Source organism: Caretta caretta, chromosome 25 (genome assembly GCF_965140235.1).
Source record: "Caretta caretta isolate rCarCar2 chromosome 25, rCarCar1.hap1, whole genome shotgun sequence".
NCBI classification, from domain to species: Eukaryota; Metazoa; Chordata; order Testudines; family Cheloniidae; genus Caretta; species Caretta caretta.
This window is the reverse complement of record NC_134230.1, coordinates 11,379,659-11,400,836: the sequence shown is the minus strand read 5'-3', so window position 1 is coordinate 11,400,836 and position 21,178 is coordinate 11,379,659. Positions and strand designations below refer to the sequence as shown.

General features: G+C 53.7%; 1 protein-coding gene across 2 annotated transcripts; it reads left to right on the top strand.

Annotated features, from left to right (window-relative positions):
- Nucleotides 1-2,658: 2,658 nt before the first annotated feature.
- Nucleotides 2,659-19,887, top strand: DAPK3 (death associated protein kinase 3). 2 transcript variants are annotated; one of them, XM_048831196.2, is made up of 9 exons: nucleotides 2,659-2,753; nucleotides 4,680-4,825; nucleotides 9,158-9,518; nucleotides 10,724-10,853; nucleotides 11,262-11,310; nucleotides 12,397-12,423; nucleotides 12,740-12,892; nucleotides 13,604-13,649; nucleotides 14,175-19,887. In XM_048831196.2, exons 2-9 carry the CDS (start codon nucleotides 4,764-4,766, stop codon nucleotides 14,715-14,717), a joined length of 1,371 nt encoding a protein of 456 aa, XP_048687153.1. In that variant the 5' UTR covers nucleotides 2,659-2,753; nucleotides 4,680-4,763; the 3' UTR covers nucleotides 14,718-19,887. The 2 variants fall into 2 exon arrangements, with proteins under 2 accessions (XP_048687153.1, XP_048687154.1); XM_048831197.2 differs by lacking the exon at nucleotides 2,659-2,753 and adding an exon at nucleotides 3,671-3,874.
- The last annotated feature ends 1,291 nt before the right edge of the window (nucleotides 19,888-21,178 follow it).

The following is a 21,178-nucleotide window of genomic DNA, read 5'->3' as shown; positions in this document are numbered from 1 at the left end:
TCTGTCCATCCCCCCTGCTGGGTATTTTTAGTCAAAGTCAGGGACAGGTCATAGGCTTCCATGTTTATAGCCCATGACCTGTCACCGACTTTTACTAAAAATAGCCATGACTGAATCCTAACCTTACGTATGGGTGAACGCTTTTCCCTACAAAGCAATCTCTGACCTTTCAGTCCTCATCCATCTAGAAGCCTGCACAATCCTTTCAAAAGACAAGCCTGGGAGCTTAAATTCGTTCCTTTGCTAGACTAAAAATCATGCACTGACCAGACACTGGCTTTATTGCTTATTACAACAATCTGTGTAACCCACAACTCCCATTTTTTTGTCCTATGACTGCAGTGATGTTAACAGGCCACTCTGCCTTGAATGGAAGATCTTTTCCAGACCTGAAAAAGAGCTTTGAAAACTTGTCTCTCTTTTACTAACAGCTGGTCCAATATTACCTCACCTGCCTTGCCTATGTCATCCCTACTGATGCAGCTCCTACTGCTAGCTGTAGGTGGTGTACTGAACTCACATGGTGCTTACCAGCTTCTCCCTGGGCTTATCTTCACTGTGCTGTTAGCGTGAACTAAACTACAATGAGAGTTTTGTCTGTAGCATGATGGCCCTCCATGCTCACCTCTAGTGCAAACTAAGGATGCCTTAAGCTCCAGCTAACTGGCCCATCAGCGCGGCTTAAGTTCAACAGCTGCTGGTGGTCCACCTCGTTCCATGGTGTGGGTGCAGTAGCTTGAGTTACAACTTCTACCCATCCAATCGGTGTTTTGCAGTCTGCCCACCCCCCCCCTCCCCCACCACTCAAGTGATGCCACGGGTGGAGTGAAGCCAAGTCCCACATCCAAAGGCAAAGGAGCAGCTCTTACTCTTAAGTTTGATTGTTCATAGCATGTCTACATTGCAATAAAACAGAGCTGGCCTGTGTCCGCTGACTTGGGCTGGGGCGCGTAAGACTGCAGTGTAGATGTTTGGGCTCCCTGCTCTGCTCCTGAGAGCTGTTAGCCAGCTGCCTCTTAGCACAACTCTACAAGAAAGGAGGAGGGCAGTCACCTTCAAGAAAACGGCTTCAGTGCTGTTAAATAAAATGGGATTTGGCTCAGAAATGTCAGGAGGTATCAGGTTTTTTTGGCATTTGAGAAACACGGTCTGTTCAAACATTGCTCTGTCAGCCCAGCACAGAGAGGTGTTTGAAGAAAGAGCAGCCACAGCTCTGTCTGCTGCATTGTGCACAAAGCACCGTGCAAGGGTGAGTGGTCTTTTCTGCCCACCTTGGGAGCATAATATTAAATGTGGGGAATGAAGAGTCCAGGGGCCCTCATGTTGAGCCCAAAGACTCTCAATAAATTGACACACCTGCAGCAAAGGACACTTGCCAGCACAACACCATTGGAAAGGACTTGGAAATCTATGGATGAAAAGCACCAAAAAGGTAAAAGTGTTAAAATTACATGTATCTTTCAAGATGGTCCCTGCCCCAAACAGCTTCCAAGCCAGTGCAGCCACCTCTTCCATGGAGGATAGGACATAAAAGGTTACACCAAAATGTGGGAGGGGGAGATTGAAGGACCCATACAGTAAGTGCCATGGGTTCACCCAAGCAGTGCAGACAGGGCCTCTGTTCTTAAATTGTATAGTTATAAATAATGGTTTTAAAATCCACACCGCTGTGACTGACAACCGACATGTCGCTGGCTCCGCCGCCCTGGAACATTGTGGGTGTGGAAAGGCAGGGAGAGACTACTCCGATCTCCCGGCTCGGCAGCTGTTAGACACGGATACACAGCACGCATTGAACTGTGCCTAAAACGCCCAGTGGAGGCTGGGAGTCCAGCCCCACTGCAGCCTGGCGCATGGAGGAGCGTGTCTGTTTGCAAGGGTTAAAACAGACAGAAGCAAGTCCACCTCCTGCGTGTTTTCTGCAGCTGGGTCCCCTGCAGAAGGGGGGTGGAGGGGAGCCCACCTCCGCTCCCCTGGAGAAGAGGGGTGTGTGGTATAGGGGTGGGGTGGAGCCCACCTCCCCTCCCCTGGAGAAGGGGGGTGTGGTACCGGGGGGGAATCTCTCTAGGGCTGGGCCACGTCAGCACATGACGAGGGACAAGGAAGGAAGGGATGTGAGCAGCAGTAGAACTGGGGTGGGGTGAGCAGGGCAGAGGAAACTCTGGAGATGGGGCAGGAGCCGGGCCACAGGGGGCACTAGGAACCCTGGGGACAGGGCGTGGTAGAGTGGGGGGGCATAGGGGAGTCCTGCTGCCTGGCGGGGTGGGGCAGGGATAGGACGGGGGTCCATAGGGGAGCTCTCCGCCCGGGGGGAGGGGCCATGGGGGAGCCCCACCGCCTGTGGGATGGGGCAGGGATAGGACGGGGGTCCATAGGGGAGCTCTCCGCCCGGGGGGAGGGGCCATGGGGGAGCCCCACCGCCTGTGGGATGGGGCAGGGATAGGACGGGGGTCCATACATAGGGGAGCTCTCCGCCCGGAGGGAGGGGTGGGCGGGGCCAGGGGGCGCTCGCCGCCCGGAGGGGGCGGGGCCGGGGGAGCCCCGCCTCCCGGGAATCCCGGCGTGGCTCCGAGCTGCAGCCCCCGCCCCCGCCCCGGGCCAGGCTTTACCCGGTGATGCGCTGCCGGCTCGGCCAATGGCGCGCATGGGGCCGGGCTGGCTGCGGTGACGTAGGCGCCGCGGCTCAGCCAATGGTGGGCGCGGGGCGAGGGGAAGGAGCCCGGAGCGTCGGAATGCGGCGGCCGCGGGCCCAGGTGCGGGGTCCGGAGCGGGGCCGGGGCTCGGCCGGCTGCGGCCGCTGGGGAGTGGGGGCCCTGTGGGGTGCGGCGGGGCTCGGGGCGGCTCTGTGGGGACGGGGAGTGAGGCGGGGGGCTGTGTGGGGGCGGGCCGTAGGGAGTGGGGCAGGGCGGGGGCTGTGTGGGGGCGGGCCATGGGGGGCAGTGTGTGAGGGGGGCAGGGGGATGTGTGGGGGCGGGCCATGGGGGGCAGTGTGTGAAGGGGGCAGGGGGATGCGTGGGGGTGGGCCATGGGGGGCAGTGTGTGAAGGGGGCAGGGGGATGTGTGGGGGCGGGCCATGTGGGGGCGGGGGCAGTGTGTGAGTGGGGCAGGGGGATGCGTGGGGGCGGGCCATGTGGGGGCAGTGTGTGAGGGGGCAGGGCGGGGGCTGTGTGGGGGCGGGCCATGGGGGGCAGTGTGTGAGTGGGGCAGAGGGATGCGTGGGGGCGGGCCATGGGGGGCAGTGTGTGAAGGAGGCAGGGGGATGTGTGGGGGCGGGCCATGTGGGGGCAGTGTGTGGGGGGGCAGGGGGATGCGTGGGGGCGGGCCATGTGGGGGCAGTGTGTGAGGGGGGCAGGGGGATGTGTGGGGGATAGGGGGCAGGGCAGGGGGCTGTGTGGGGGCGGGCCATGGGGGGGCTATTTGTGGGTTGGGAGTGGGGCAGGGGATTGTGGGGGGGATAGGGGGCAAGGTGGAGGGCTGTGGGTGGGCTAGGGGGCTGTGTTGGGGTGGGCCATAGCGAGTGGGGCAGGGGGTTGTGTGGGGGCGGGCCATAGGGAGTGGGGGCTCTGTGTAGGTAGGGAGTGTGGCAGGGGGCTGTGTGGGAGTTAGGGGTCAAGGTAGGGGACTGTGTTGGGCTGAGGAGTAGAGCGGGGGTTAGGGGTGGAGGGGTTGTGTGGCGCTCCAGGCAGATGTAACTTGGGGACATTCATAGGTGCTGGAATTAGGGCTACTGCCGCACCTCCTGGCCTGAAGTGGTTGCCATCACATATAGGGTTTACAGTTTGGTTCGATGGCTCTCAGCACCCCCAGTATACACATTGTTCCTGCACCCATGGGGACAGTGATTCTTGTATTGTTGTTGGAGTGTGGTGAGAGGGTGAGGCTTGCGTGTGTGTGTGTGTGTGTGTGTGTGGGGGGGGGATTAAAGAGAAGGCTGAAGTTCCTTTGTGTAGATCTCTCTCTCCTCCAGTGCACCCCAGTGGGCAGAGTGGAGACATCGTAACAAGCTTAGCTTTGCTTCCTCCTCTTTCAGATTTTATAAAATCAATGTGCTGATTGAGCCACTCGTGGCCTCCATCCAGGGCCTGGCGACTTATTTATGGGTCTTCCCCAGTGCTGTCATGGGGCTGAGTAGGGGAGGGTGATCCTTCCTCTCCCTTAGCAGAGGGTGTTGGGGAAGGTGAACCAAAATGTGGGAAGGGGGGTGGCTGAGGGACAAAGAATGATGGTTTCGGGGTCATAGCAGTGGACTAGGACTCACGAGATGTGGGTTTAATTCCTGGCTGTGCCACAGACTCCCTCTGTGATTATGGGCCAGTCCTTGGGCAGGGACAGTCTCTTGCTATGTGTCTCTACAGCACCCAGCACCATGGGGCTCTGCTAGTAGCTTCTAGGGTCTACTTAATAATCTGCTAGACTGAAATATCTTCCCACGAGCTGTGTGGGGACACTGAATCATAACCCTGGAGAGCAGACTGCAGGGATCAGTCCTGCCTTGGCTGGGTGCGAATGAACGAGAAATAGACGCAACATAAGTGCAGGGCTCATTCATCTCTTGTATCCAGTTTAGAGCAGGTGCCGCTGTGTCATGCAGAGGTTCTGTTGCTCATTCCACAGCGCTGGGATGTCTTTGGCTGACTGGGGCATAACAATTCTCTCCCGTTTCCCTTGTCTCCTTCCAGAGTTGAACCGTGCTGTCTGCACGTGGAGCAGGGGAAACTTTGGCTCTCCGAAGTGTGGGCCAGGCTCCTTTTGGTCTGGCAGCCATGTCCACCTTCAGGCAGGAGAATGTGGAGGACCATTATGAGATGGGAGAAGAGCTGGGCAGGTGAGTGTGCTAACTAGGGGGCCTGCTCTGCTGTGGGTGGTGCCGTCTCCTAGCCATAAAGCCAAGAGCCTGACCATTTCTAGTCATTAAATAAACCCATAGCGTTTCTTTTGCTACCTTAGTCAAATTCCATTTCTGGTCATGACACCCTGTTTCCATGTTCCCGCTCTGTATGTTCAGTCAGGTGTGGGATTCTCTACGGCTTGCTGTTTCAAAGTGTTGGGCAGTTCTGCTGTTCAGCTGCTGTGTCTTTCTCCAGAGCCAGCTCTAGTTCAGTGGTAGGTTAAGAAATCTGTTTATATCCCTTATCCACCTCCCGGCGTGGGTCGCATGAGGGTTAATGAATATTTAAAACTTGAGCTGGTTGGGGATTTGTTTTTACACCGCTTTTTTTTTTTTGGCGGGATAAAGTTCATTCATTGAAACAAACTTTTTATGGGAATGGGCCAGTTTCGATTCTGCTTCAGTTGGGGAAAGTTTCTCACGTTCAGGGTGGAGTTTCAACAGAGCTCCAGCCAGCCCGTTGGGGGTGGGAGTGGGGGGGAGGACTCAATCTCTCCTGCTGGAGTCGTTCCATTTGTGTAAATAATTAAATATTCATTAGGCCAATGAGAGAGACCATACGGTGACAGGCCCTCCTAGAAGGGCCAAGCATTTTTATTCACAATTCACTCCTTTTTTTAGTGGTGCTATGGCTCTTTTTTTCCCCATAAGCTCACCTCATGTCCCTGTTTGGCTGGCTCTGCCCTGCCTCGAACAGATGACTGTGGGTTGCTTAGCATTCTTCGTTGGTGTCTCAGTCGCTCTGCATGTTTGGGGCACGTTTCTGGTATGAATCATCTTTGCCTTTCGGCAGAAGCTAGGCCGTCTTTAGAACACGGGAAGAGGAGGCTATTGTGTTGCGTACAAACTGGGCTTATTCATGCTGGATGCAAAACCTTTGTGGATCTTAGCTGGGTTCCATGCCTTAGCATAAAAATAAACTCTCCCCAAGCTTTTGGGGTTGATGATTGAGCTGCTGTTTGTTACAGCAGTGCCCAAAGCTCCCACTCGGTGGAGGCCTTTGCTCCAGGTGCTATATAAACCCATAGGAAGATGCGGCTCCTGTTCCAAAGGGCTTATGGCCTAGCACAGTGATATTCAGACAGACTCGTGAGCCGCCAGTGGCTCTTTAACATGTCTCCCGCGGCTCTTTGCAACACACGATATTAAAACACTGTGTGATTGAATTATTAACCAATCAGGGTGCCTTTACTATGTTGTTAACCAGTTGTAGTTGGTAAGATGATAATACTTGGTCAGTCATTTTGCTGTGAGAATAATCTATACAAATAGGAAACGAAACAATGAATTCACCCGCCTGTGGCTCTTTTGGGTAATGCTGATGGCTAATTTGACTCCTGAACCACTGAGGTCTGAGTGCCGCTGGAGTTTGACTCTGTAGGGGAACGCTTGCTTGTAAACATTACAATAAAAATGGAAAAATCCTTTGGTGGGAACATTTCTGATGATCTTAGGCTTCTTAGAAAACCTTTCCCCACCAAATTAATCTTCTGAATCAAACTGAAGTTGGTGGTGTCCCTTGAAGAAGTCTGCATTCCAAGTCTGAACTGTAGAAGCAGAGTTAAAGTGGTTCGGGTGTAGCAAGCCCAGAAAAATTCTGATCCGTGTGTGTGTGAATGGCGTTTAAGTTTGGCATTAGACTTCGGCATCTAAACCTAGCTGGTGATTGCCATGGTGTCTCTGGTTTAAATAACGTGCAACGTTAGATGTTCTTTGGACTGCCTTCGGCGTCCTCCGCTGCTAGCTAAGTGGTGTTGTGTTTGGGAATATCACTCGGGAGTTCCTTAGGGACAGTATTTTCCTTTTGAGGGCTGTAACCGCACAGGTGGCCCTGTTGGTGTTTAAATAAGAATGACGCTTGTTAGAACCCTGCACAGGCTCAAAGCGTTTTCCAAGCAATCCTCCCTCCGCTCCTGGAAGGTGGACAGGCAGGGAGTGTTACCCGGGCAGGGGTATTGGCGTGGGGCTTTGTGGGTTTGGCCCATGCTGCAGTGCATAGGTACATCCTTCTGTTTACCTTGAGATGGTAATTGGTCTTCTCCATTGCCGGGCATAAGAGCTGGCAACTCTTCAGGTGAGCTCTTCGAGAGGCTTTTAAGGTTACATTCCTGGGCCTGTTGACCTTTAGTTGAATTCTCTTTTCAAGTCTGTTGGACCAGCCTGCTGGTGCTGTAGTTCTGCTTTCTTGAGCAGCAGACAAAGGTTTGTTTCATGGGTTCCTCTAATCTCTGGGCTCCCCAGCCCCTTGGGAAGGAGTTTTGTGTCACCAACCTGTCCAGCTGAGCAAGGAGCAGCATGAATTCCTCTTGTTCCCTCTTGTTCAGGCAGCTAGAAGGTTGACCACTGTGGCAGTGAAGAGAGATGGGTGCTGGGGGGGGCGGGGAACAAGATTTTTAAAGGAGGCAAGTGGTTCCCCCTTCCTCTGTGCTTTGGGTTTGACTAATGTGTTTATAAAGGGGTGAGCATCTTAAAAAGGGTGTGCCTCGTGCTCCCTGGAGAAGGAATCCAGGGAATCACTAGGTCTTTACTGCTCTGGCTGTCTCTCTCCTTTGGTGTGTGAATATTTCATCACTTCTCTGTCCCAACAGGGAGAGTTAAGGGCAAGGTGACCTCCTTATTTCTGCATTTCCTAGAAGACGTTGGTTTGTTAGACATTTCATGCTTCGTAACCCCGCTTCTTCCTCCCCTGCGCAGCACTCTCTCCTCCAGCCAGACTGCTGGATTTTGCTGGTGGGAGTCCGGGAAGCCTTTAGCATTTGATCAGCTCTGACTGTTTCCTGTCCGAGTGCAGCCTTTTATGGAAAGTTCAGGCCCAGCAGCTGCCAACCAATGAAGCGAGCCTTGATGTCACTGTTTAAAAATGTAAATAACCCCATTGGAGGCGGAAATGCTGGCAGTGTAATGAGGAGGAGGACGATGCAGGGTAGGGTGACCAGATGTCCCTATTTTATCGGGACTGTCTCTCTTTTATAAGCGCCTATTACTCCCCACCGCCAGTCCCGATTTTTCACACTTGGTATCTGGTCACCCTAACGCAGGGGCAGTTAATTTTGATCCTCCCAGGAAGAAGAAGAAATGCACCTAAATCTGGGCATGTAACTTTCAGAGGTTTAGTGGGTAGATCAAGGGACTGGGTGGGGTCAGGATTCCCTGGGTTCTGTTTTTTGACTCTGTCGCTGACCCCCTGTGTGTCAGTAACATCCCCTCTCAGAGTCTCGCTTTTCCTGCTTGTAAAATGGGGGTGTCACTGATGTAGACCATGGCGGGGAGCATGTGTTATAAATTAGTATTCACAAAGCACTTGCAAATCTAAAGAGCGCTGTAAGCGCCGAGCATTACAGCCTGGGTCAGTTGCACAGGCACCCTTCTCCCCAAATGCTCCTCACGATGAAATTGACATCTCGGGGTGCTCTGGAATGGTGGTTGGAACTCTTGAGCTGCCAGTTTCGTAAATCTGAAGGCCGGAAGGGACCATTGTGATCATCAGACCACGGGAACTCTGCCTGATTCCAGCACTGAACCGCAAGTTACAGGGCTATGTTTCAGCAGGATATTGTACAAATGCCGAAGCAGCATAATCACATTGTTACCATGATACGCTTCCTGATACCTGGGTAGATTAATACGTTTCAAGGAAGGGTCAGAGATTTGTATGAATCAGAATAGCATCTGCAGTGACGTACTTAGGATAAAACCAGTATGGGCCATCAATCCTCACGCTCTAGGATGTTAACTGAATGCTAGCTGCAGCCAGGAGGGAAGTTCGTTCCTTCCTTCCTTCATCCTACCCAGCACAGCAGCACATAGTGGCGGTATCGGTTTATTCCAATCCTGCATCTGATGCATCACATATTGACAACCAGAGGGGATGAGCTGAGCTATTGATCTGTCCTGGCTCGGCAGCAATTCGGTCTGTTTGTACTCCACAGGCGGCTGAAGTGTGCTCTCCAAGAAAGGGGCTTTTATTCTGCCTTGGTGCTCAGCTTTGTCCATGATGCCACCATCCCTGAGCTGGCCAAGTGGTGCATGGAGAAGGCAGACGCTTAGACCTGGAGTCGAGTGGAAGGGCTTTACCTGCTGCCCATGGAAGCACTGTGGCCCCAGCGGGTTTGTCAGGAGTTGTACCCTTCTCAGTGAGGAAATGCACCAATGGGAGATCTCTTTAGAACACAGCAGACTGTAGCTGCCCCACTGCAGTCACCGATTCCTCGAGGCAGGTGCCAGGGAGGAGACGTCTTATTAACTGCTGCGTCCCCTCTCCCCATGCAGTGGCCAGTTCGCCATTGTGCGGAAGTGCCGGGAGAAGAAAAGCGGCCTGGAGTATGCAGCCAAGTTCATCAAGAAGCGGCGCCTGTCGTCCAGCCGGCGGGGCGTGAGCCGGGAGGAGATCGAGAGGGAGGTGGACATCCTGCGGGAGATCCAGCACCCCAACATCATCACGCTCCACGACATCTTCGAGAACAAGACAGACGTGGTGCTGATCCTGGAGCTGGTCTCGGGGGGCGAGCTCTTTGACTTCCTGGCTGAGAAGGAGTCTCTGACGGAGGAAGAGGCCACCCAGTTCCTCAAACAGATCCTGGATGGGGTCCACTACTTGCATTCCAAGCGCATAGCGCACTTCGACCTGAAGGTAAGTTTCGGCCTATGAAGCCCAGGGCCCTTGCCTGCTAGATGCAGAGGAGTCAGTGTGGACGGACTTGTTGGCTGTGAGGCCGGCTCCATCTTGTGCGTTGATATCATTAGATTTTTTTTCCTCAGCTAAATGAGAACAAAGCCGGTCGGCTCCAAGGGCTGCTGCGGGAAATCATTCATGGTCCAGTAGTTGGCGCTCTTTTTTCTTGGGTGTGGTGTGGTGCCGCGGGGGATGGGAAATGAGGTGTGCTTTTCGAGGTGAGGCATAGACCAAGCAATCAGGACTTGCTTTTGTCTACACTTCCCAAGCCCTCTGAACCCAAACACATGGGCTGAAGTCTGCTCTCGTTTGCACTGGTGCCAAATCGTTTACTCTGGTGGAGTACTCTGGGTGTTTGCTGGCGTGTCCGTGATCAGACTCTGGCCTGTTGCTTTGGAGTCAAACCGAAGCGTGTAAGCACAGGTGCAAAACACTGAACCCAGATCGGATACCCTGTGCTTCACCTGGGCAGGTGAAGCTGGGACAGGCAGTGAAGGGCTCTTGAGAGACAGTAAACAAACCACAGTAGCAAAATGCACGCAGTGCTTGTGTAAAGTCACTGAGCATTGAGTCCAGGGTCTTAGCTGCAGCTGAGGCTTATCTGTGGCATTCTGAGTGGAGGTTTGAAATAACCATGTAGAACTGGTTCCACACCAGCCACACTTGCTTCGTGTGCTGCTTAGTCTCTACTTCCTGCTGCGTGCATTTTTAACTCCCCTCGGCAGCTGCCGGAGAGCAAGCTGCCTTTCAGATCCCAGGCAGAGTCTGCTGGGCTGGCAGCTTGGAAAGCCGTATTCTGAGCGGAGACGGCTGAAGCCTGATCTATGCTAAAAAATTAATTTGACCTAAGCTAGGTTGGTGGTTTGTGTCCATGCAATGCCCCCTCTGTTGGCTGTCGCACCCTCACCAGGAGCACTTTCACTGATTTAACTGGGTAGGGGGAACTGACAGCTGGGGCCCCCAGCCCTGGCACCACCATAAGCTGCCTTACGTTGACCTAACTCTGTAGTATAGAGCTAGACCAAGCCTGAGGGGGGGAAAGGGGTTAGGGAATCACAGGATGTCTCTTTCCAGTATAGAGTTGCACTCAAAGGTACGGGGATCTTAGTGAGCGTTGCTGGAAGCCAATATGAAAAAGCCCTGCTGCTTTTGCTTCTCTCCAGCCTGAGAACATCATGCTGCTGGACAAGAACGTGCCAAACCCCCGCATCAAACTCATCGACTTCGGCATTGCTCACAAAATCGAAGCAGGGAACGAGTTCAAAAACATCTTTGGGACCCCGGAGTTCGTAGGTAAGAGGGGAAGTGGGACAGTGGTGGCTCGCGGGGTTCCGGAGGCTTGTTTGAATCTGGGAAAGATGCCCTGTGACTTCGCAGTGAAGGAGAGCCAGGGTGGCTGGTTGGGAGTTGTATTCCTGCATGCTGCCCATGTGTATCAGAGCCCACAACGGCCTCCCTTCGCTCTATCAGCTGTGTAGCCAGGACCGCCCTGAGTCTGAGGAAGCTGCCAGTGCAGCCCTGGACTGGGTGAAATTTGGGTACCCTTACTACAGCTCTTTTCGCCTGGGGACGTCAAAGTATCACCAAAGCTCTGGCTACGTCCAGTTGGGTGAGGGTTTGAGTCGTTGCACGAGATGGCTGAAGCTGCTTGCAATGGATTTTCCCTGCAGCATAACTTTGTCTGTCTCTCTCCTTCTAAAGCCCCTGAAATCGTGAACTACGAGCCCTTGGGGCTGGAGGCTGACATGTGGTGAGTATGCCATGACGCTCCATCATAACCACAGACCCGTTGTAGAACATCTGATGTGGGTGACTTCGGCCCAGTTCTTAGTGAGCAGGTGTTTGTACCCTCTCTGTGGTAGACACCAGCTGGCAGCTTCCTTACAGAGGCCAAGAATTAAATGCACCTGGAGACTGAACCGTCGTCTTGTTGCTGGAGGGAAGTCCCTCTAAGCCGTGCTTGAGGGGTGCTCAATGTGGGCAATGTGAGGGAAGCGGCTCATACCAGCTGATATGTTAGCTAGCGGGCCATGTGCTATCTTGGCCCATAGACTAGCTTGTAGTGCTAATATGTACGTGGCACATTCTTGTAGGTAAATGGGTTGCTTCAGTCTGTGGGGCTGTCAGCCTGGCACTGGCAATCAGTCTGGGAGGAGGGGATTCTGCATTTGTGGGGCTTGTTTCTGTCCCTTGGTTGTCTTGCGTATCCAGGCAGTGTTCTGGCTGGGGTCTGCTGACCCCGTTGCTGTCTGCTCAGTGTCCCCATCTAATTCCCTGCTTTTATATATTTTTGTCCCTCACTCCTGTTCCTGTGCTTCATCTATTGTCCCAGGTCGATACCTGGTTCTGTGGTACCTCTCTCTCTCTGAAGAGGACAGTCCCTTAATTCCTGGTGGGCCCCACCAATCCGTCTTTCAGACAGACTAGTCTCTTTGAATGCTGCTAAATCTAGCTCTGGGGTGGGGGTGGGTGGGTGTTGGGCTTGTGGGCCAGGGCTCGGGATAGGCCTGTAATCACTGAAGGCTGAGTGGGATTTGGGTGGCTTGCGCATCCTGGATGTTTCTAATGAAGTAACCCAATCCCGGATTCCCTGACCTGAGCTTTGATCTTTAACTTGGGACGCTAACAGGGAACCTTGTCCTAGACCTAGAAAACGTCTGTGCTAAGGGAAAGGTGAAATCTTGGGGAAAGCTGACTGCAGGATGGACCGATCTGTCACTAACCTGTGCCCTCTGTTGGAAAACCTAAAAGACTTGAGGCTGGAGTGAGGAAAGACCTGACTAAAAACTGATCTACAATGCAGTGATCTTATATCCTCTCTCTCTCTCCCCCCTAGGAGCATCGGGGTCATCACATACATTCTGTGAGTATAAAGACAATTCTTCTCTCTGGGTAAGAATATGCTCTTCTGTGCCTGAGGAGACTATGTTGTCAAGGGCTGGGATTCAGGACTCCTGGGTCCTACACCCAGCTCTGCCACTGAGTCACTGCCTGACCTGGGGTGAGACCATCAGTGTGTCGTCCCCCCCCCCACCCCCCAAATGCAACCAAGGTCAGAGGAACCAAAGTAATGTTAGTTCCTCCTGGGGGCTGCATGATTCCTGCAGAGCTGGAGTTTGGGAGCGAGCGGCAGGGCTTGGTGCTTTTGGCACAGAGCGGGGTCTGATCTCTCCCTGCAGTCTAAGTGGCGCCTCTCCGTTCCTGGGCGAAACGAAGCAGGAGACCCTGACGAACATCTCCGCTGTGAACTATGACTTCGACGAGGAGTATTTCAGCAACACCAGCGAGCTGGCCAAGGACTTCATCCGGCGCCTGCTTGTCAAGGATCCCAAGTACGAGACCAGTCGGTTGAAACTGGGGAGCGAGCGTGGGGATGGTCTGCTGTGTGCCCAGTACTGCCCCCTGCCAGCAGCCTCTAAAAGCCCCAGCCTCCCTCTTGCTGCCATTGTGCAGTGGATGAGCTTGGCTAACCTGCTGTTTGTTGTCACCCCAGAGCACACTCCGTGTAAGCGGAATGGCAGGCGACTGCCCCTGTCTTAGGCCATAAATCAGCTAGAAGTGCTGTTTTCTCATGTCCATAGCCTCCGACAGCTGCTTATTAGCTGCCATCAACAGGTCCAGGTTTGCACAATATCCTCAAAGCCAAAATACCTGCTGCTCCAGGTGTGCAGGTTTAATGGGAGCTGTTGGACTGGCTCTCGTCTCTCCAGGACGATAGTCTGTTACCAGACTGCTGTTGCAGCGCATCTGACAGCCAGGTCCCCTCTAAAAGGGATCCCTCACTTAGCAGAGAAGCTAGTTCGCCTTGGGCAGCGGTTGGGTCCACAGGGCAGGAAGGCAAATAATTACAGTACAGCCTGTGTTTGGGAAGCTGCTGCTGCTGATTTGACAGCTGGCACTTGGTGGGATTAAAGCAGAGACTGAGAATAACTGGCCCAGCTCTCTCTGCGTGTGGGTTTCATCTGAAAACTAGTGACCAGAGTGGGCCAAAAGCTCGGTCCAGCTGCTGTAGCCTCTAACAACCAGACCTAATGTCGTTGCAGGAAGCGGATGACAATTGCCCAGAGCTTGGAGCATCCCTGGATTAAGGTAAAAATCCATAAATTCTTGTGGCCTGGCTCCGTTTGCCAAAGGTACCGAACAGCTCAACTCCTATGGATGGGAACGGCGCGCACTCAGCCTCCTCTGGAGAATCTGGCCATTCATCGTGTTGTCTTTAAATTACACTTGGCCTCACCCTTTAAGCAAGAGGCTTTTGCTTCTCATTTGCTCCACCAGCCTGGAGAGATCTAGCAGCTGTGCTGACTTGGTCTAGAGGGAGCTGATTCCTGGCCAATCTTGAAGCAGGGGTGGGGGCAAAACAATGTGGAATTCTCTACAGGCAGGGAAGTGGGGGACCGGAGGCCATGTCTCCATCAATATTGGCTTGCACCATGGAGGTAGGGGAACGGCACTGTGTGTGGGCTGGCTGTGAACCATGCTGTGAAGGATATGGTGTGAATGCAACTGCAGGGCTTGCTGTTAGGCTGTTTAAATGCACAGCCTGGAGGTGAAAGGGGAGAGTCATTGATGCTGGATGGTACCCGAGAGCTGAGTTTTCCCTTCTCCTTGCAGGTGATCAAGAGGAGGAACGTCCGCAACGAAGACAACGGCAAGAAGCCGGAGAGGCGGCGTCTCAAGACCACTCGGCTCAAGGAGTACACCATCAAGTCCCATTCCAGCATGCCCCCCAACAACACCTACATCAACTTTGAGCGCTTCTCCAAGGTCCTGGAGGAGGTGGCTGCGGCTGAGGAGAGCCTCCGGGAGATGGAGAGGAACAAGAAGTCCTTCCGGGAGGACATCGAAGCCTTGCGCTCCATCTACGAGGAGAAGGAGTCCTGGTACAAGGAGGAGAATGAGAGCATCAGCCAGGACCTGCGCCAGATCCGGCAGGAGCTGCAGAAGACAGAGGCCCTGAAAAAGCAGACCCAGGAGGAGACCAAGAGCACCCTCCTGGTGGCCAATGGGCTTAAACGGCGCTACCGGAAGCTGGAGAACCGCTATGAAGCTCTGGCCAAGCAGGTGGCCTCAGAGATGAAGTTTGTGCAGGAGCTGGTGTGGTCAATGGAGCAGGAGAAGCTGCAGGTTGGAGAGGGGGACTGCAGCATCCGCTAGCCTTCATCCTCTGAGCTTGTGGGGCTGGGGAGGAGGACACGGTGGTGGGGAGAATACCTTTGCCACGGCCTGTATAGGGGAGACACCCAATCTGTGCCCACTTGAGCTTCATCTATTCACCAGGAGCCCGAGAGACTCTACCTTAATGGCATAAAACCAGCGTAGATTGCTGCAGCGTGTAGTATCTAAGTATGACAGCCTAGAAACTACAACTCCCATCATGCAATGCTTTTGATCCAAACTGTAGTCTGCTGAGCCCACTGCATGCTGGGATCTGTAGCCTTCCCCTAATTGCCTCACTATATTGAAGTAGAAGGCTGCACTATTTATGGGCTGGTCTCTGGCCAGCCCCCTGTTTTGAGGGTATATTGGCAATGGCAGCTCTTAATCACTTGCGAGTGGGTCCAGTCCTTGTCCAAGGACTTGGGCTGTTTCTTACTCTGAAATTAACGAAATCCCTTGCTGAGCTTTCTTAATGTTCCATCTCTCTTCCCCCCTCGTACTCTGACCACCAGCAGTGAAGCTGTGACTTGTCTTCTAACTCCCTGCAGCCATGGCTGTGATGATCCTGACCTGGGTACTGCAGTTGCTTGGACTTCTAGAGCATCCCGACAGCGGGAGCTGCTCTTGCAAGTTCATAAGACTCTTGCCTTTCTGGGGAGAGAGATCAGCAGGTGTTCCCAGATAAACTAGTTCCGTGGGGCACAGCTGAATGGCTCAGGGAGGGGCCTCTGATCTGTGCATTGTACAGACTCTTGATGTCTCCTGACGCGTTTGGAGAGGGAAGAGCCAAACCCTTTGGAAAAAGGGGCCTCTAACTGGCCAGTCCATAACCCGGCTGTCGAGTTCTCCTGACCTGAGCAACTCACCTTAGCCGACCTCCTCAGCCGGCTTGCACAGTGGCGGCCTGTCGGTACTCTTGCCAGTAGAATCTCTCTCGCTGATTTGCAGTCTCCTCAAGAGCTGTTGTTTCAGCAGCGTGACCTTCTTTCCTTCTCGGGAACTGCCTTTGTCCCTCAGTGACCCAAGTTGGGGGAGGGCTTTAATTTCTTTTTAAACTCTCCAAGCCACTCTGCTGTTGGAAATACATTTTCTTACCATTCTGGGCGGAGAACTGATCACCCTGCGATAATCCTAACCATTGAGACTAGAGCTGCCTCCCATCCAGCAGTTACTAGTTATCTGTTGGCCTGTGGGGCTTGGGCTTGCTTTAGGGCTTCTGGGCACCATTCCCAGCTGCACAGGATGCTCTGGAAGGTCTCTGTAATGCTAGGGCCTCCTCTCAATGATCCTTGCCCTTTCCCAGGGTTTAATTTGCACCTCCCTCAATCTTGGCTGCGGAAGAGACCGGCTGAGCTCTCCTGAGCCAGTGCTGGGTTGGAGAATTGAATCCTTTTGTCCTAATGAGGGCAGGGTTTGGCCTTCTCCTGCCATGCTTCTTCCCTGCTGGCCTACATATCAAAGACCCAGCTTTATCCAAGGCAGGAGAGCACCGGGAGTCTAGGATCCCGAACCCAGGCAGGCGTCTTCCCAAGATACACTGGGGACGCTGTGGCTCTGATGGCGGCAGGGGCTGCCATGAACATACCTGCCCACGTCAACTCCCCGTGCCTGGTGCCTGCATCTCCTTTTCTGCACCTCCTGGCCTGGATGTTTCTCTGGAGCCCTCTTGGCTGGGGCTGTTCCTGCTGCTTCTCGGAGCCTTTTTCATCTGTGAATTGCTCGTCGTCTCCCGCTCCCGAAGCAGCTGGATACCTCCCAGCTTCAGTCTCTGCCTGTCACGTGGCTTCTGTTTTCCCTCCCCTTGGACCTTGGTGCCGCTCGGCCCTGAGACCTTGTAGGGGTTTGTGCAGCCTTTTTTTATCAACCTCTTTCTTCTTTGTACAGTAGGAATACCAGCATCGTGGAAGCTAGAGATGGGAAAGATCAACTAGCAGGCACATGGAGTTGGCTAATGCAATGCAGGTCCTTCCTTGCTGTCCCCTTTGCTGTCTCTTCTGCCTCTTCCCTGATTCTCTTCCAGGCTGCCTGGCATTGTGCCCAGTACTCCAGACCGGATTTGCTGGCCACAGCAGGGTCATAAGGGTTTCTCCTGCTCCTTGTTCTGCATGTTCCTAACCGCTATTTGTCACTGGCCAGATCTTCAGTTTCTCTCCTGCCCTAGTGGCCTGATTCAGTGTTTGGCCCTCTAGGGCCTAATTCCCTTGGACTTTTCTCCCCAGTCCTCTCCTTATGTTAGTCACGTGCAGAAGCCACTTCTCAATGCTTGTCCCTCTTCTCCCCTACCCCCGCCCCGCCTTTGGGCGTTGACTGGCCTCTGTGCACTTCCCATTTCCCTGCATGTTGCCAGCATGTGCCAGATCAGAGCCCGCCATCTGTGGTACTTGATTTGTCACTTCCGTGTAGTTATTCCCCTACCGCCTTCCACCCAGGGACCTCGGAGTGCTTTGCAGACACCACCTGAACCTCCGTTGACCCTGTGGTCAGAATCCGCCTACGTTTTTAGAGGTGAACTGAATTGCACGGTCCAGTCACTGACCCGTGGGAACAGAACCCAGGAGTCCTGCCTTCCATCCCCACCTCGACCCACTAGCCAATCCTCTTGCTTGCGAGCTAAACCACATTTCTACCTCCACCACCCATATCCATTTACGGCTGCTCTATGGCCTGTTACCCAGTCAACTTTTGTATTTCGTCGTTGATAAAACATTCACTGCCTTAATGCTGCCCCCTTGCTACATTGTACTGACAGCTGCTTTGATAGTTCAAGGCAACTGTTCGAGTCTGTAGTGTACCTTGAATTTCAGTTTCCCTAACTTTGACCCTTATAGCCACATGCTGTCTTCAACCCCAGGTCCAATCAGTTTCCTTTCTTGGCTTCCCTCCCATCTGTCCTAGCCTGGGATTTGCTCTATACAACCATCCAGTGCAAGAAAGAGTCTGCATACAGATCGGCAGTGGTGGGGGAAGAAACAGTCTCTCAAGCTGGAAAACAATAATCAGGATGCAAACATGGCATGTGCTGCTCGTTTGGCCTCTTCTGGTCTGTGGACTCTAATGTCAGGAGTGGAAGAATGCGAAGAATGCCCTGGATTTTCCTGGCTTTTGTGCTAACTCTTCCTCATTGATCCCTCCAGGGAGGTAGCAGCGAGGAATTTGTTGCTTTACAGTTCAATGCTTCCACATTGAAAAGCCAAGCTGGCTAGTGACTGTGTGGCTTGAGAATCCCTTTTCAGCTGGTCTCTCTCAACCCCTTCTTTCTTCCGTGTGTCTCTGCTTAACGGAGGAGACAATCTGTGACCAAGGACTTTGAATCTCACAGGGGCCCAATCCTTGCAGTTGCCAGATACACTCCAGTCCTGTGGATTTCACTAGGAATAAAGGATTGCTTGTCACTTCCCAGGATCGGGCCCCATGTCTGCAGGGAGTATAACTGCTACTCTGCGCTCATGTCACTTGTTGCCAGGCTACGTAACCAGAGAGGGAGTAGGACCCCGGCAGTCGGGGTTCAAGGATGTATCCTGGGTGTGGTCAGATAGGACAGCAGCTACGCCTAGAAATCTCTCCAACGTTCTCTTTACCCAGCTAATGGATTTGGGCTCCATACTGTAAACTGAAAGAACAAGGAAATGCCTAGCGGAGAATATTGCTATGGTCTCTTCCTGTGCAAGAGGCGATGTTTGCCCTTCTCCCGTTCCGACTGTATTACCCTTTTCTCCTGTGCCATAGCTCCAAAGGTCATGGATTCGAAAGGCAGCCCCATGCCTGCGTAAGCTGCAGCATTGAGGGCTGTCATGTACCTCTTGAACTCTGAGCTGTCGGGCCCCCGGGGCCACTCGGAGATTAAACAGACCCGTGCGTTTGTGCCAATCCCAGTCGAAAGCACCAGTGCACATGCCGTAACCCAGCACCTAACTTCCGTAATGAAGTGGACGCCGTCCAGAGGGTGCTTTCAAGCGAACTTGTTCTAGGAGCATGGAAATGTCTGTGTAAAATGAGGGAGGGACCGGTACTGGGACCTGGACAGGTTGATCTCTAGGTCTGGTTGGATACACAGTGGATCAGAGAAACGAGATGCTCAACAAAGAGATGTTGGTTGCCAAGCCGGTACCAGATCTGCAGAAAACGTGTTTTCCTGGCTTCTTCCTTGGCTGTGATGTGTGATCTCCAAGTGTCCTTTCCGTACCAATCTGCTGGGCGTTCCAAGGGGCTGTAGAAGGGAACCTCGCAGCCACTCCTGTATGTTCCTGGTTTTTGAATACCTTTACCTCCAGGTGCCGGTGCGGGATTAAATAGATGAGGGGAGGCAGGTGTGAACTACCAGGTGAGATGTGAGGTTTGTCCACGGTCTGGTCTCGAGCTGCTTGGATTAGTTGGGAGCCTTCTGGTGTGCTCGAGTGTGTTGCACTTTGGCAATCCTTTGCTGTCCTTGAGCAAGGATCAGCTTCACTTCCCATCCAGGGAAAGTCCTTAGCCAGTCCCCGAAGCTGTAAGCAGATGTCAACACAACACAGGGCCTTGAGGAGGGAGACAAGCATGGGCTGGCTCTTGGGGAATCCCGCCGCTTGTCATGAACATGGCAGTGGGGGTGGATAGAAACTCCTTCTGTGTGAGAGCCACTAGCCCCTGGCACCCCTGGCCCACTCTCAGAGCAAATCTCCACTTGGCGTAGGGTCCCCAACGGAAAGGCTAAGAGAGGTCTCTGGGGACCAGCGGCTCTGCCTTTGCTCGGGGCCTGGGGTTGGTTGGTTTGTATCGGAGCCTAGGGTTGAAAGGCAGATGGTGCCTCTAGCTCCTTGCCTGAAGCATGTGTTGGAAGGCGGGCTGTAGTACAGCTCCGCAGCAACAACCAGCAGCCAATCAGCGTTCAGCTTTGCCTGAAAGGAGTCAGGGGTTGGCCAATCACTGACTCTCATTGTTATGAATGTAGACAGGGTCTGAGCCCTCTTTCGTGGTTCGCCCACCTGGCTGTCTGGGCTCATGGGCCGCGTGTTCTGTGCCATGTCCTAGTGCCGGTGTGGCAGGGAGATGAATTAACCTTGGTGTAGGTCCGTTTTTATTAGGAACGAGTGAACCCATGCACTCCTCTGCTCTGTGACGCGCACAGGCCAGTACCGATAGGTTATACGAGCCTGTCTTTATTTGAAAGGAATAAAGATTTCTGTAGCAACGGGCTGCGGCATTGGCTTTTGTTCTGACGTGGGTGGGAGGGGACAAGGTAGCCTCAGCAGGGTGAGCTTATATTGGTAAACTCGCTATGTGCCTCTCGCCTCCAAGGTGCTGGTTCGAATCCAGCCAGAGGAGAGGGTTAGCGAAGCTGCTTAACGGTAGATCACCATTAGGGTGCCCTGCATAGAGTCCACGTCATCATGTCCATGTGATTGCAAACCCTACCCTGCTTCCCCCTCGCCATGCCCCACAGGGGCCAGGCACTGTCCTGTGGCTAAACACTGGCCTTTCTTCTCCAGGGCTAGGAGGCCAGCTATCTTTTCCGTGCGCTAAATTCATACCACTTGAAATGCCTCAGCTGGATTCCCTGTGGCAGGAGCTCTCTGCCCTTCAATGCAATTCCCTGGGCAGGCTCTGTACTTTGCCGGTTGAGTTAAAGGCGTCAGTGTCCTCCTCCCTGCCCCTGATCTAACAGGAAAACAAACTTACCCCAGCTAGGCCAGTGTAATGCCCTAAGCACGTGTGCCCCTGTGCCTGCAGGGGCTGCCCATGTAGGATGGCGACCAACTCATTCCCATGCAGCTTCAGGGGCAGAAAACTCTGCCCTTGGTGCCGAAACTCCTGATCTCTCCCCCTGTGCAGCAGCTTCTGCAGCCATTGCTTTTGGCAGCCCCGAAGCAGGGAGCAGGCAGCCTGCAGGACCCCCAGCAGCGGAAAACTTTCCTCTGCCGCATGAGCGACGCTCAGGTGGGAGTGCTAAGAGGGGAAACACCCCTTCGTACCTACCTGTGCCTGGGATCGATTTCCCCCCCCCCCCACCATGCTGCCCCTAGATCATCACCATTTATACCCAGGGCCTGTATTAACCTGCTCTGCCTTTGCTTCCTCTGTTGCAAGGAGGCAGCCAGGGTGCTGCCGAAGTCCCACCTCCCAGAGCCGTTTGAAAAAGGGGGTGGGGGAGTTGCTTACTCCACACTCCTCTACCCTGGGCCTGCGGGTGGGTCCTGAGAGCAGCGGGGCCTGTCGAGGTGTTAGATGAGTATGAGATGGGGGCCGGGCCCTAGGCCAGGGGAGAGCTTGATGAGGCTGTTACCAAGCAGCTCCGAGGTCTGTCTTGTGACGAGCTGCTTAAATCCCCTAAGAGCTGGCCGTGTGGAGCAAGCTGGGGGCGTGCAGTGTGTAACAGAGGCCGGCTGCCACTAGAGGGCACTGGTCTCCCTTTCTTAAAGACAAGGCCCCAGGCTTTGCCTCCAGGCTGCTGCCCTGGTTTTCGGTCTTACCCTGGTACCTGC

What these genes read in the sequence shown, in the direction of transcription:
- DAPK3 (XM_048831196.2), top strand. Translation starts at nt 4,764, where the DNA reads ATGTCCACCTTCAGGCAGGAGAATGTGGAGGACCATTATGAGATGGGA. An exon ending in TGGGACCCCGGAGTTCGTAG is followed by an intron (nt 10,854 to 11,261) that starts GTAAGAGGGGAA and finishes CTCCTTCTAAAG; the next exon opens with CCCCTGAAATCGTGAACTAC. An exon ending in CTGCTTGTCAAGGATCCCAA is followed by an intron (nt 12,893 to 13,603) that starts GTACGAGACCAG and finishes ATGTCGTTGCAG; the next exon opens with GAAGCGGATGACAATTGCCC.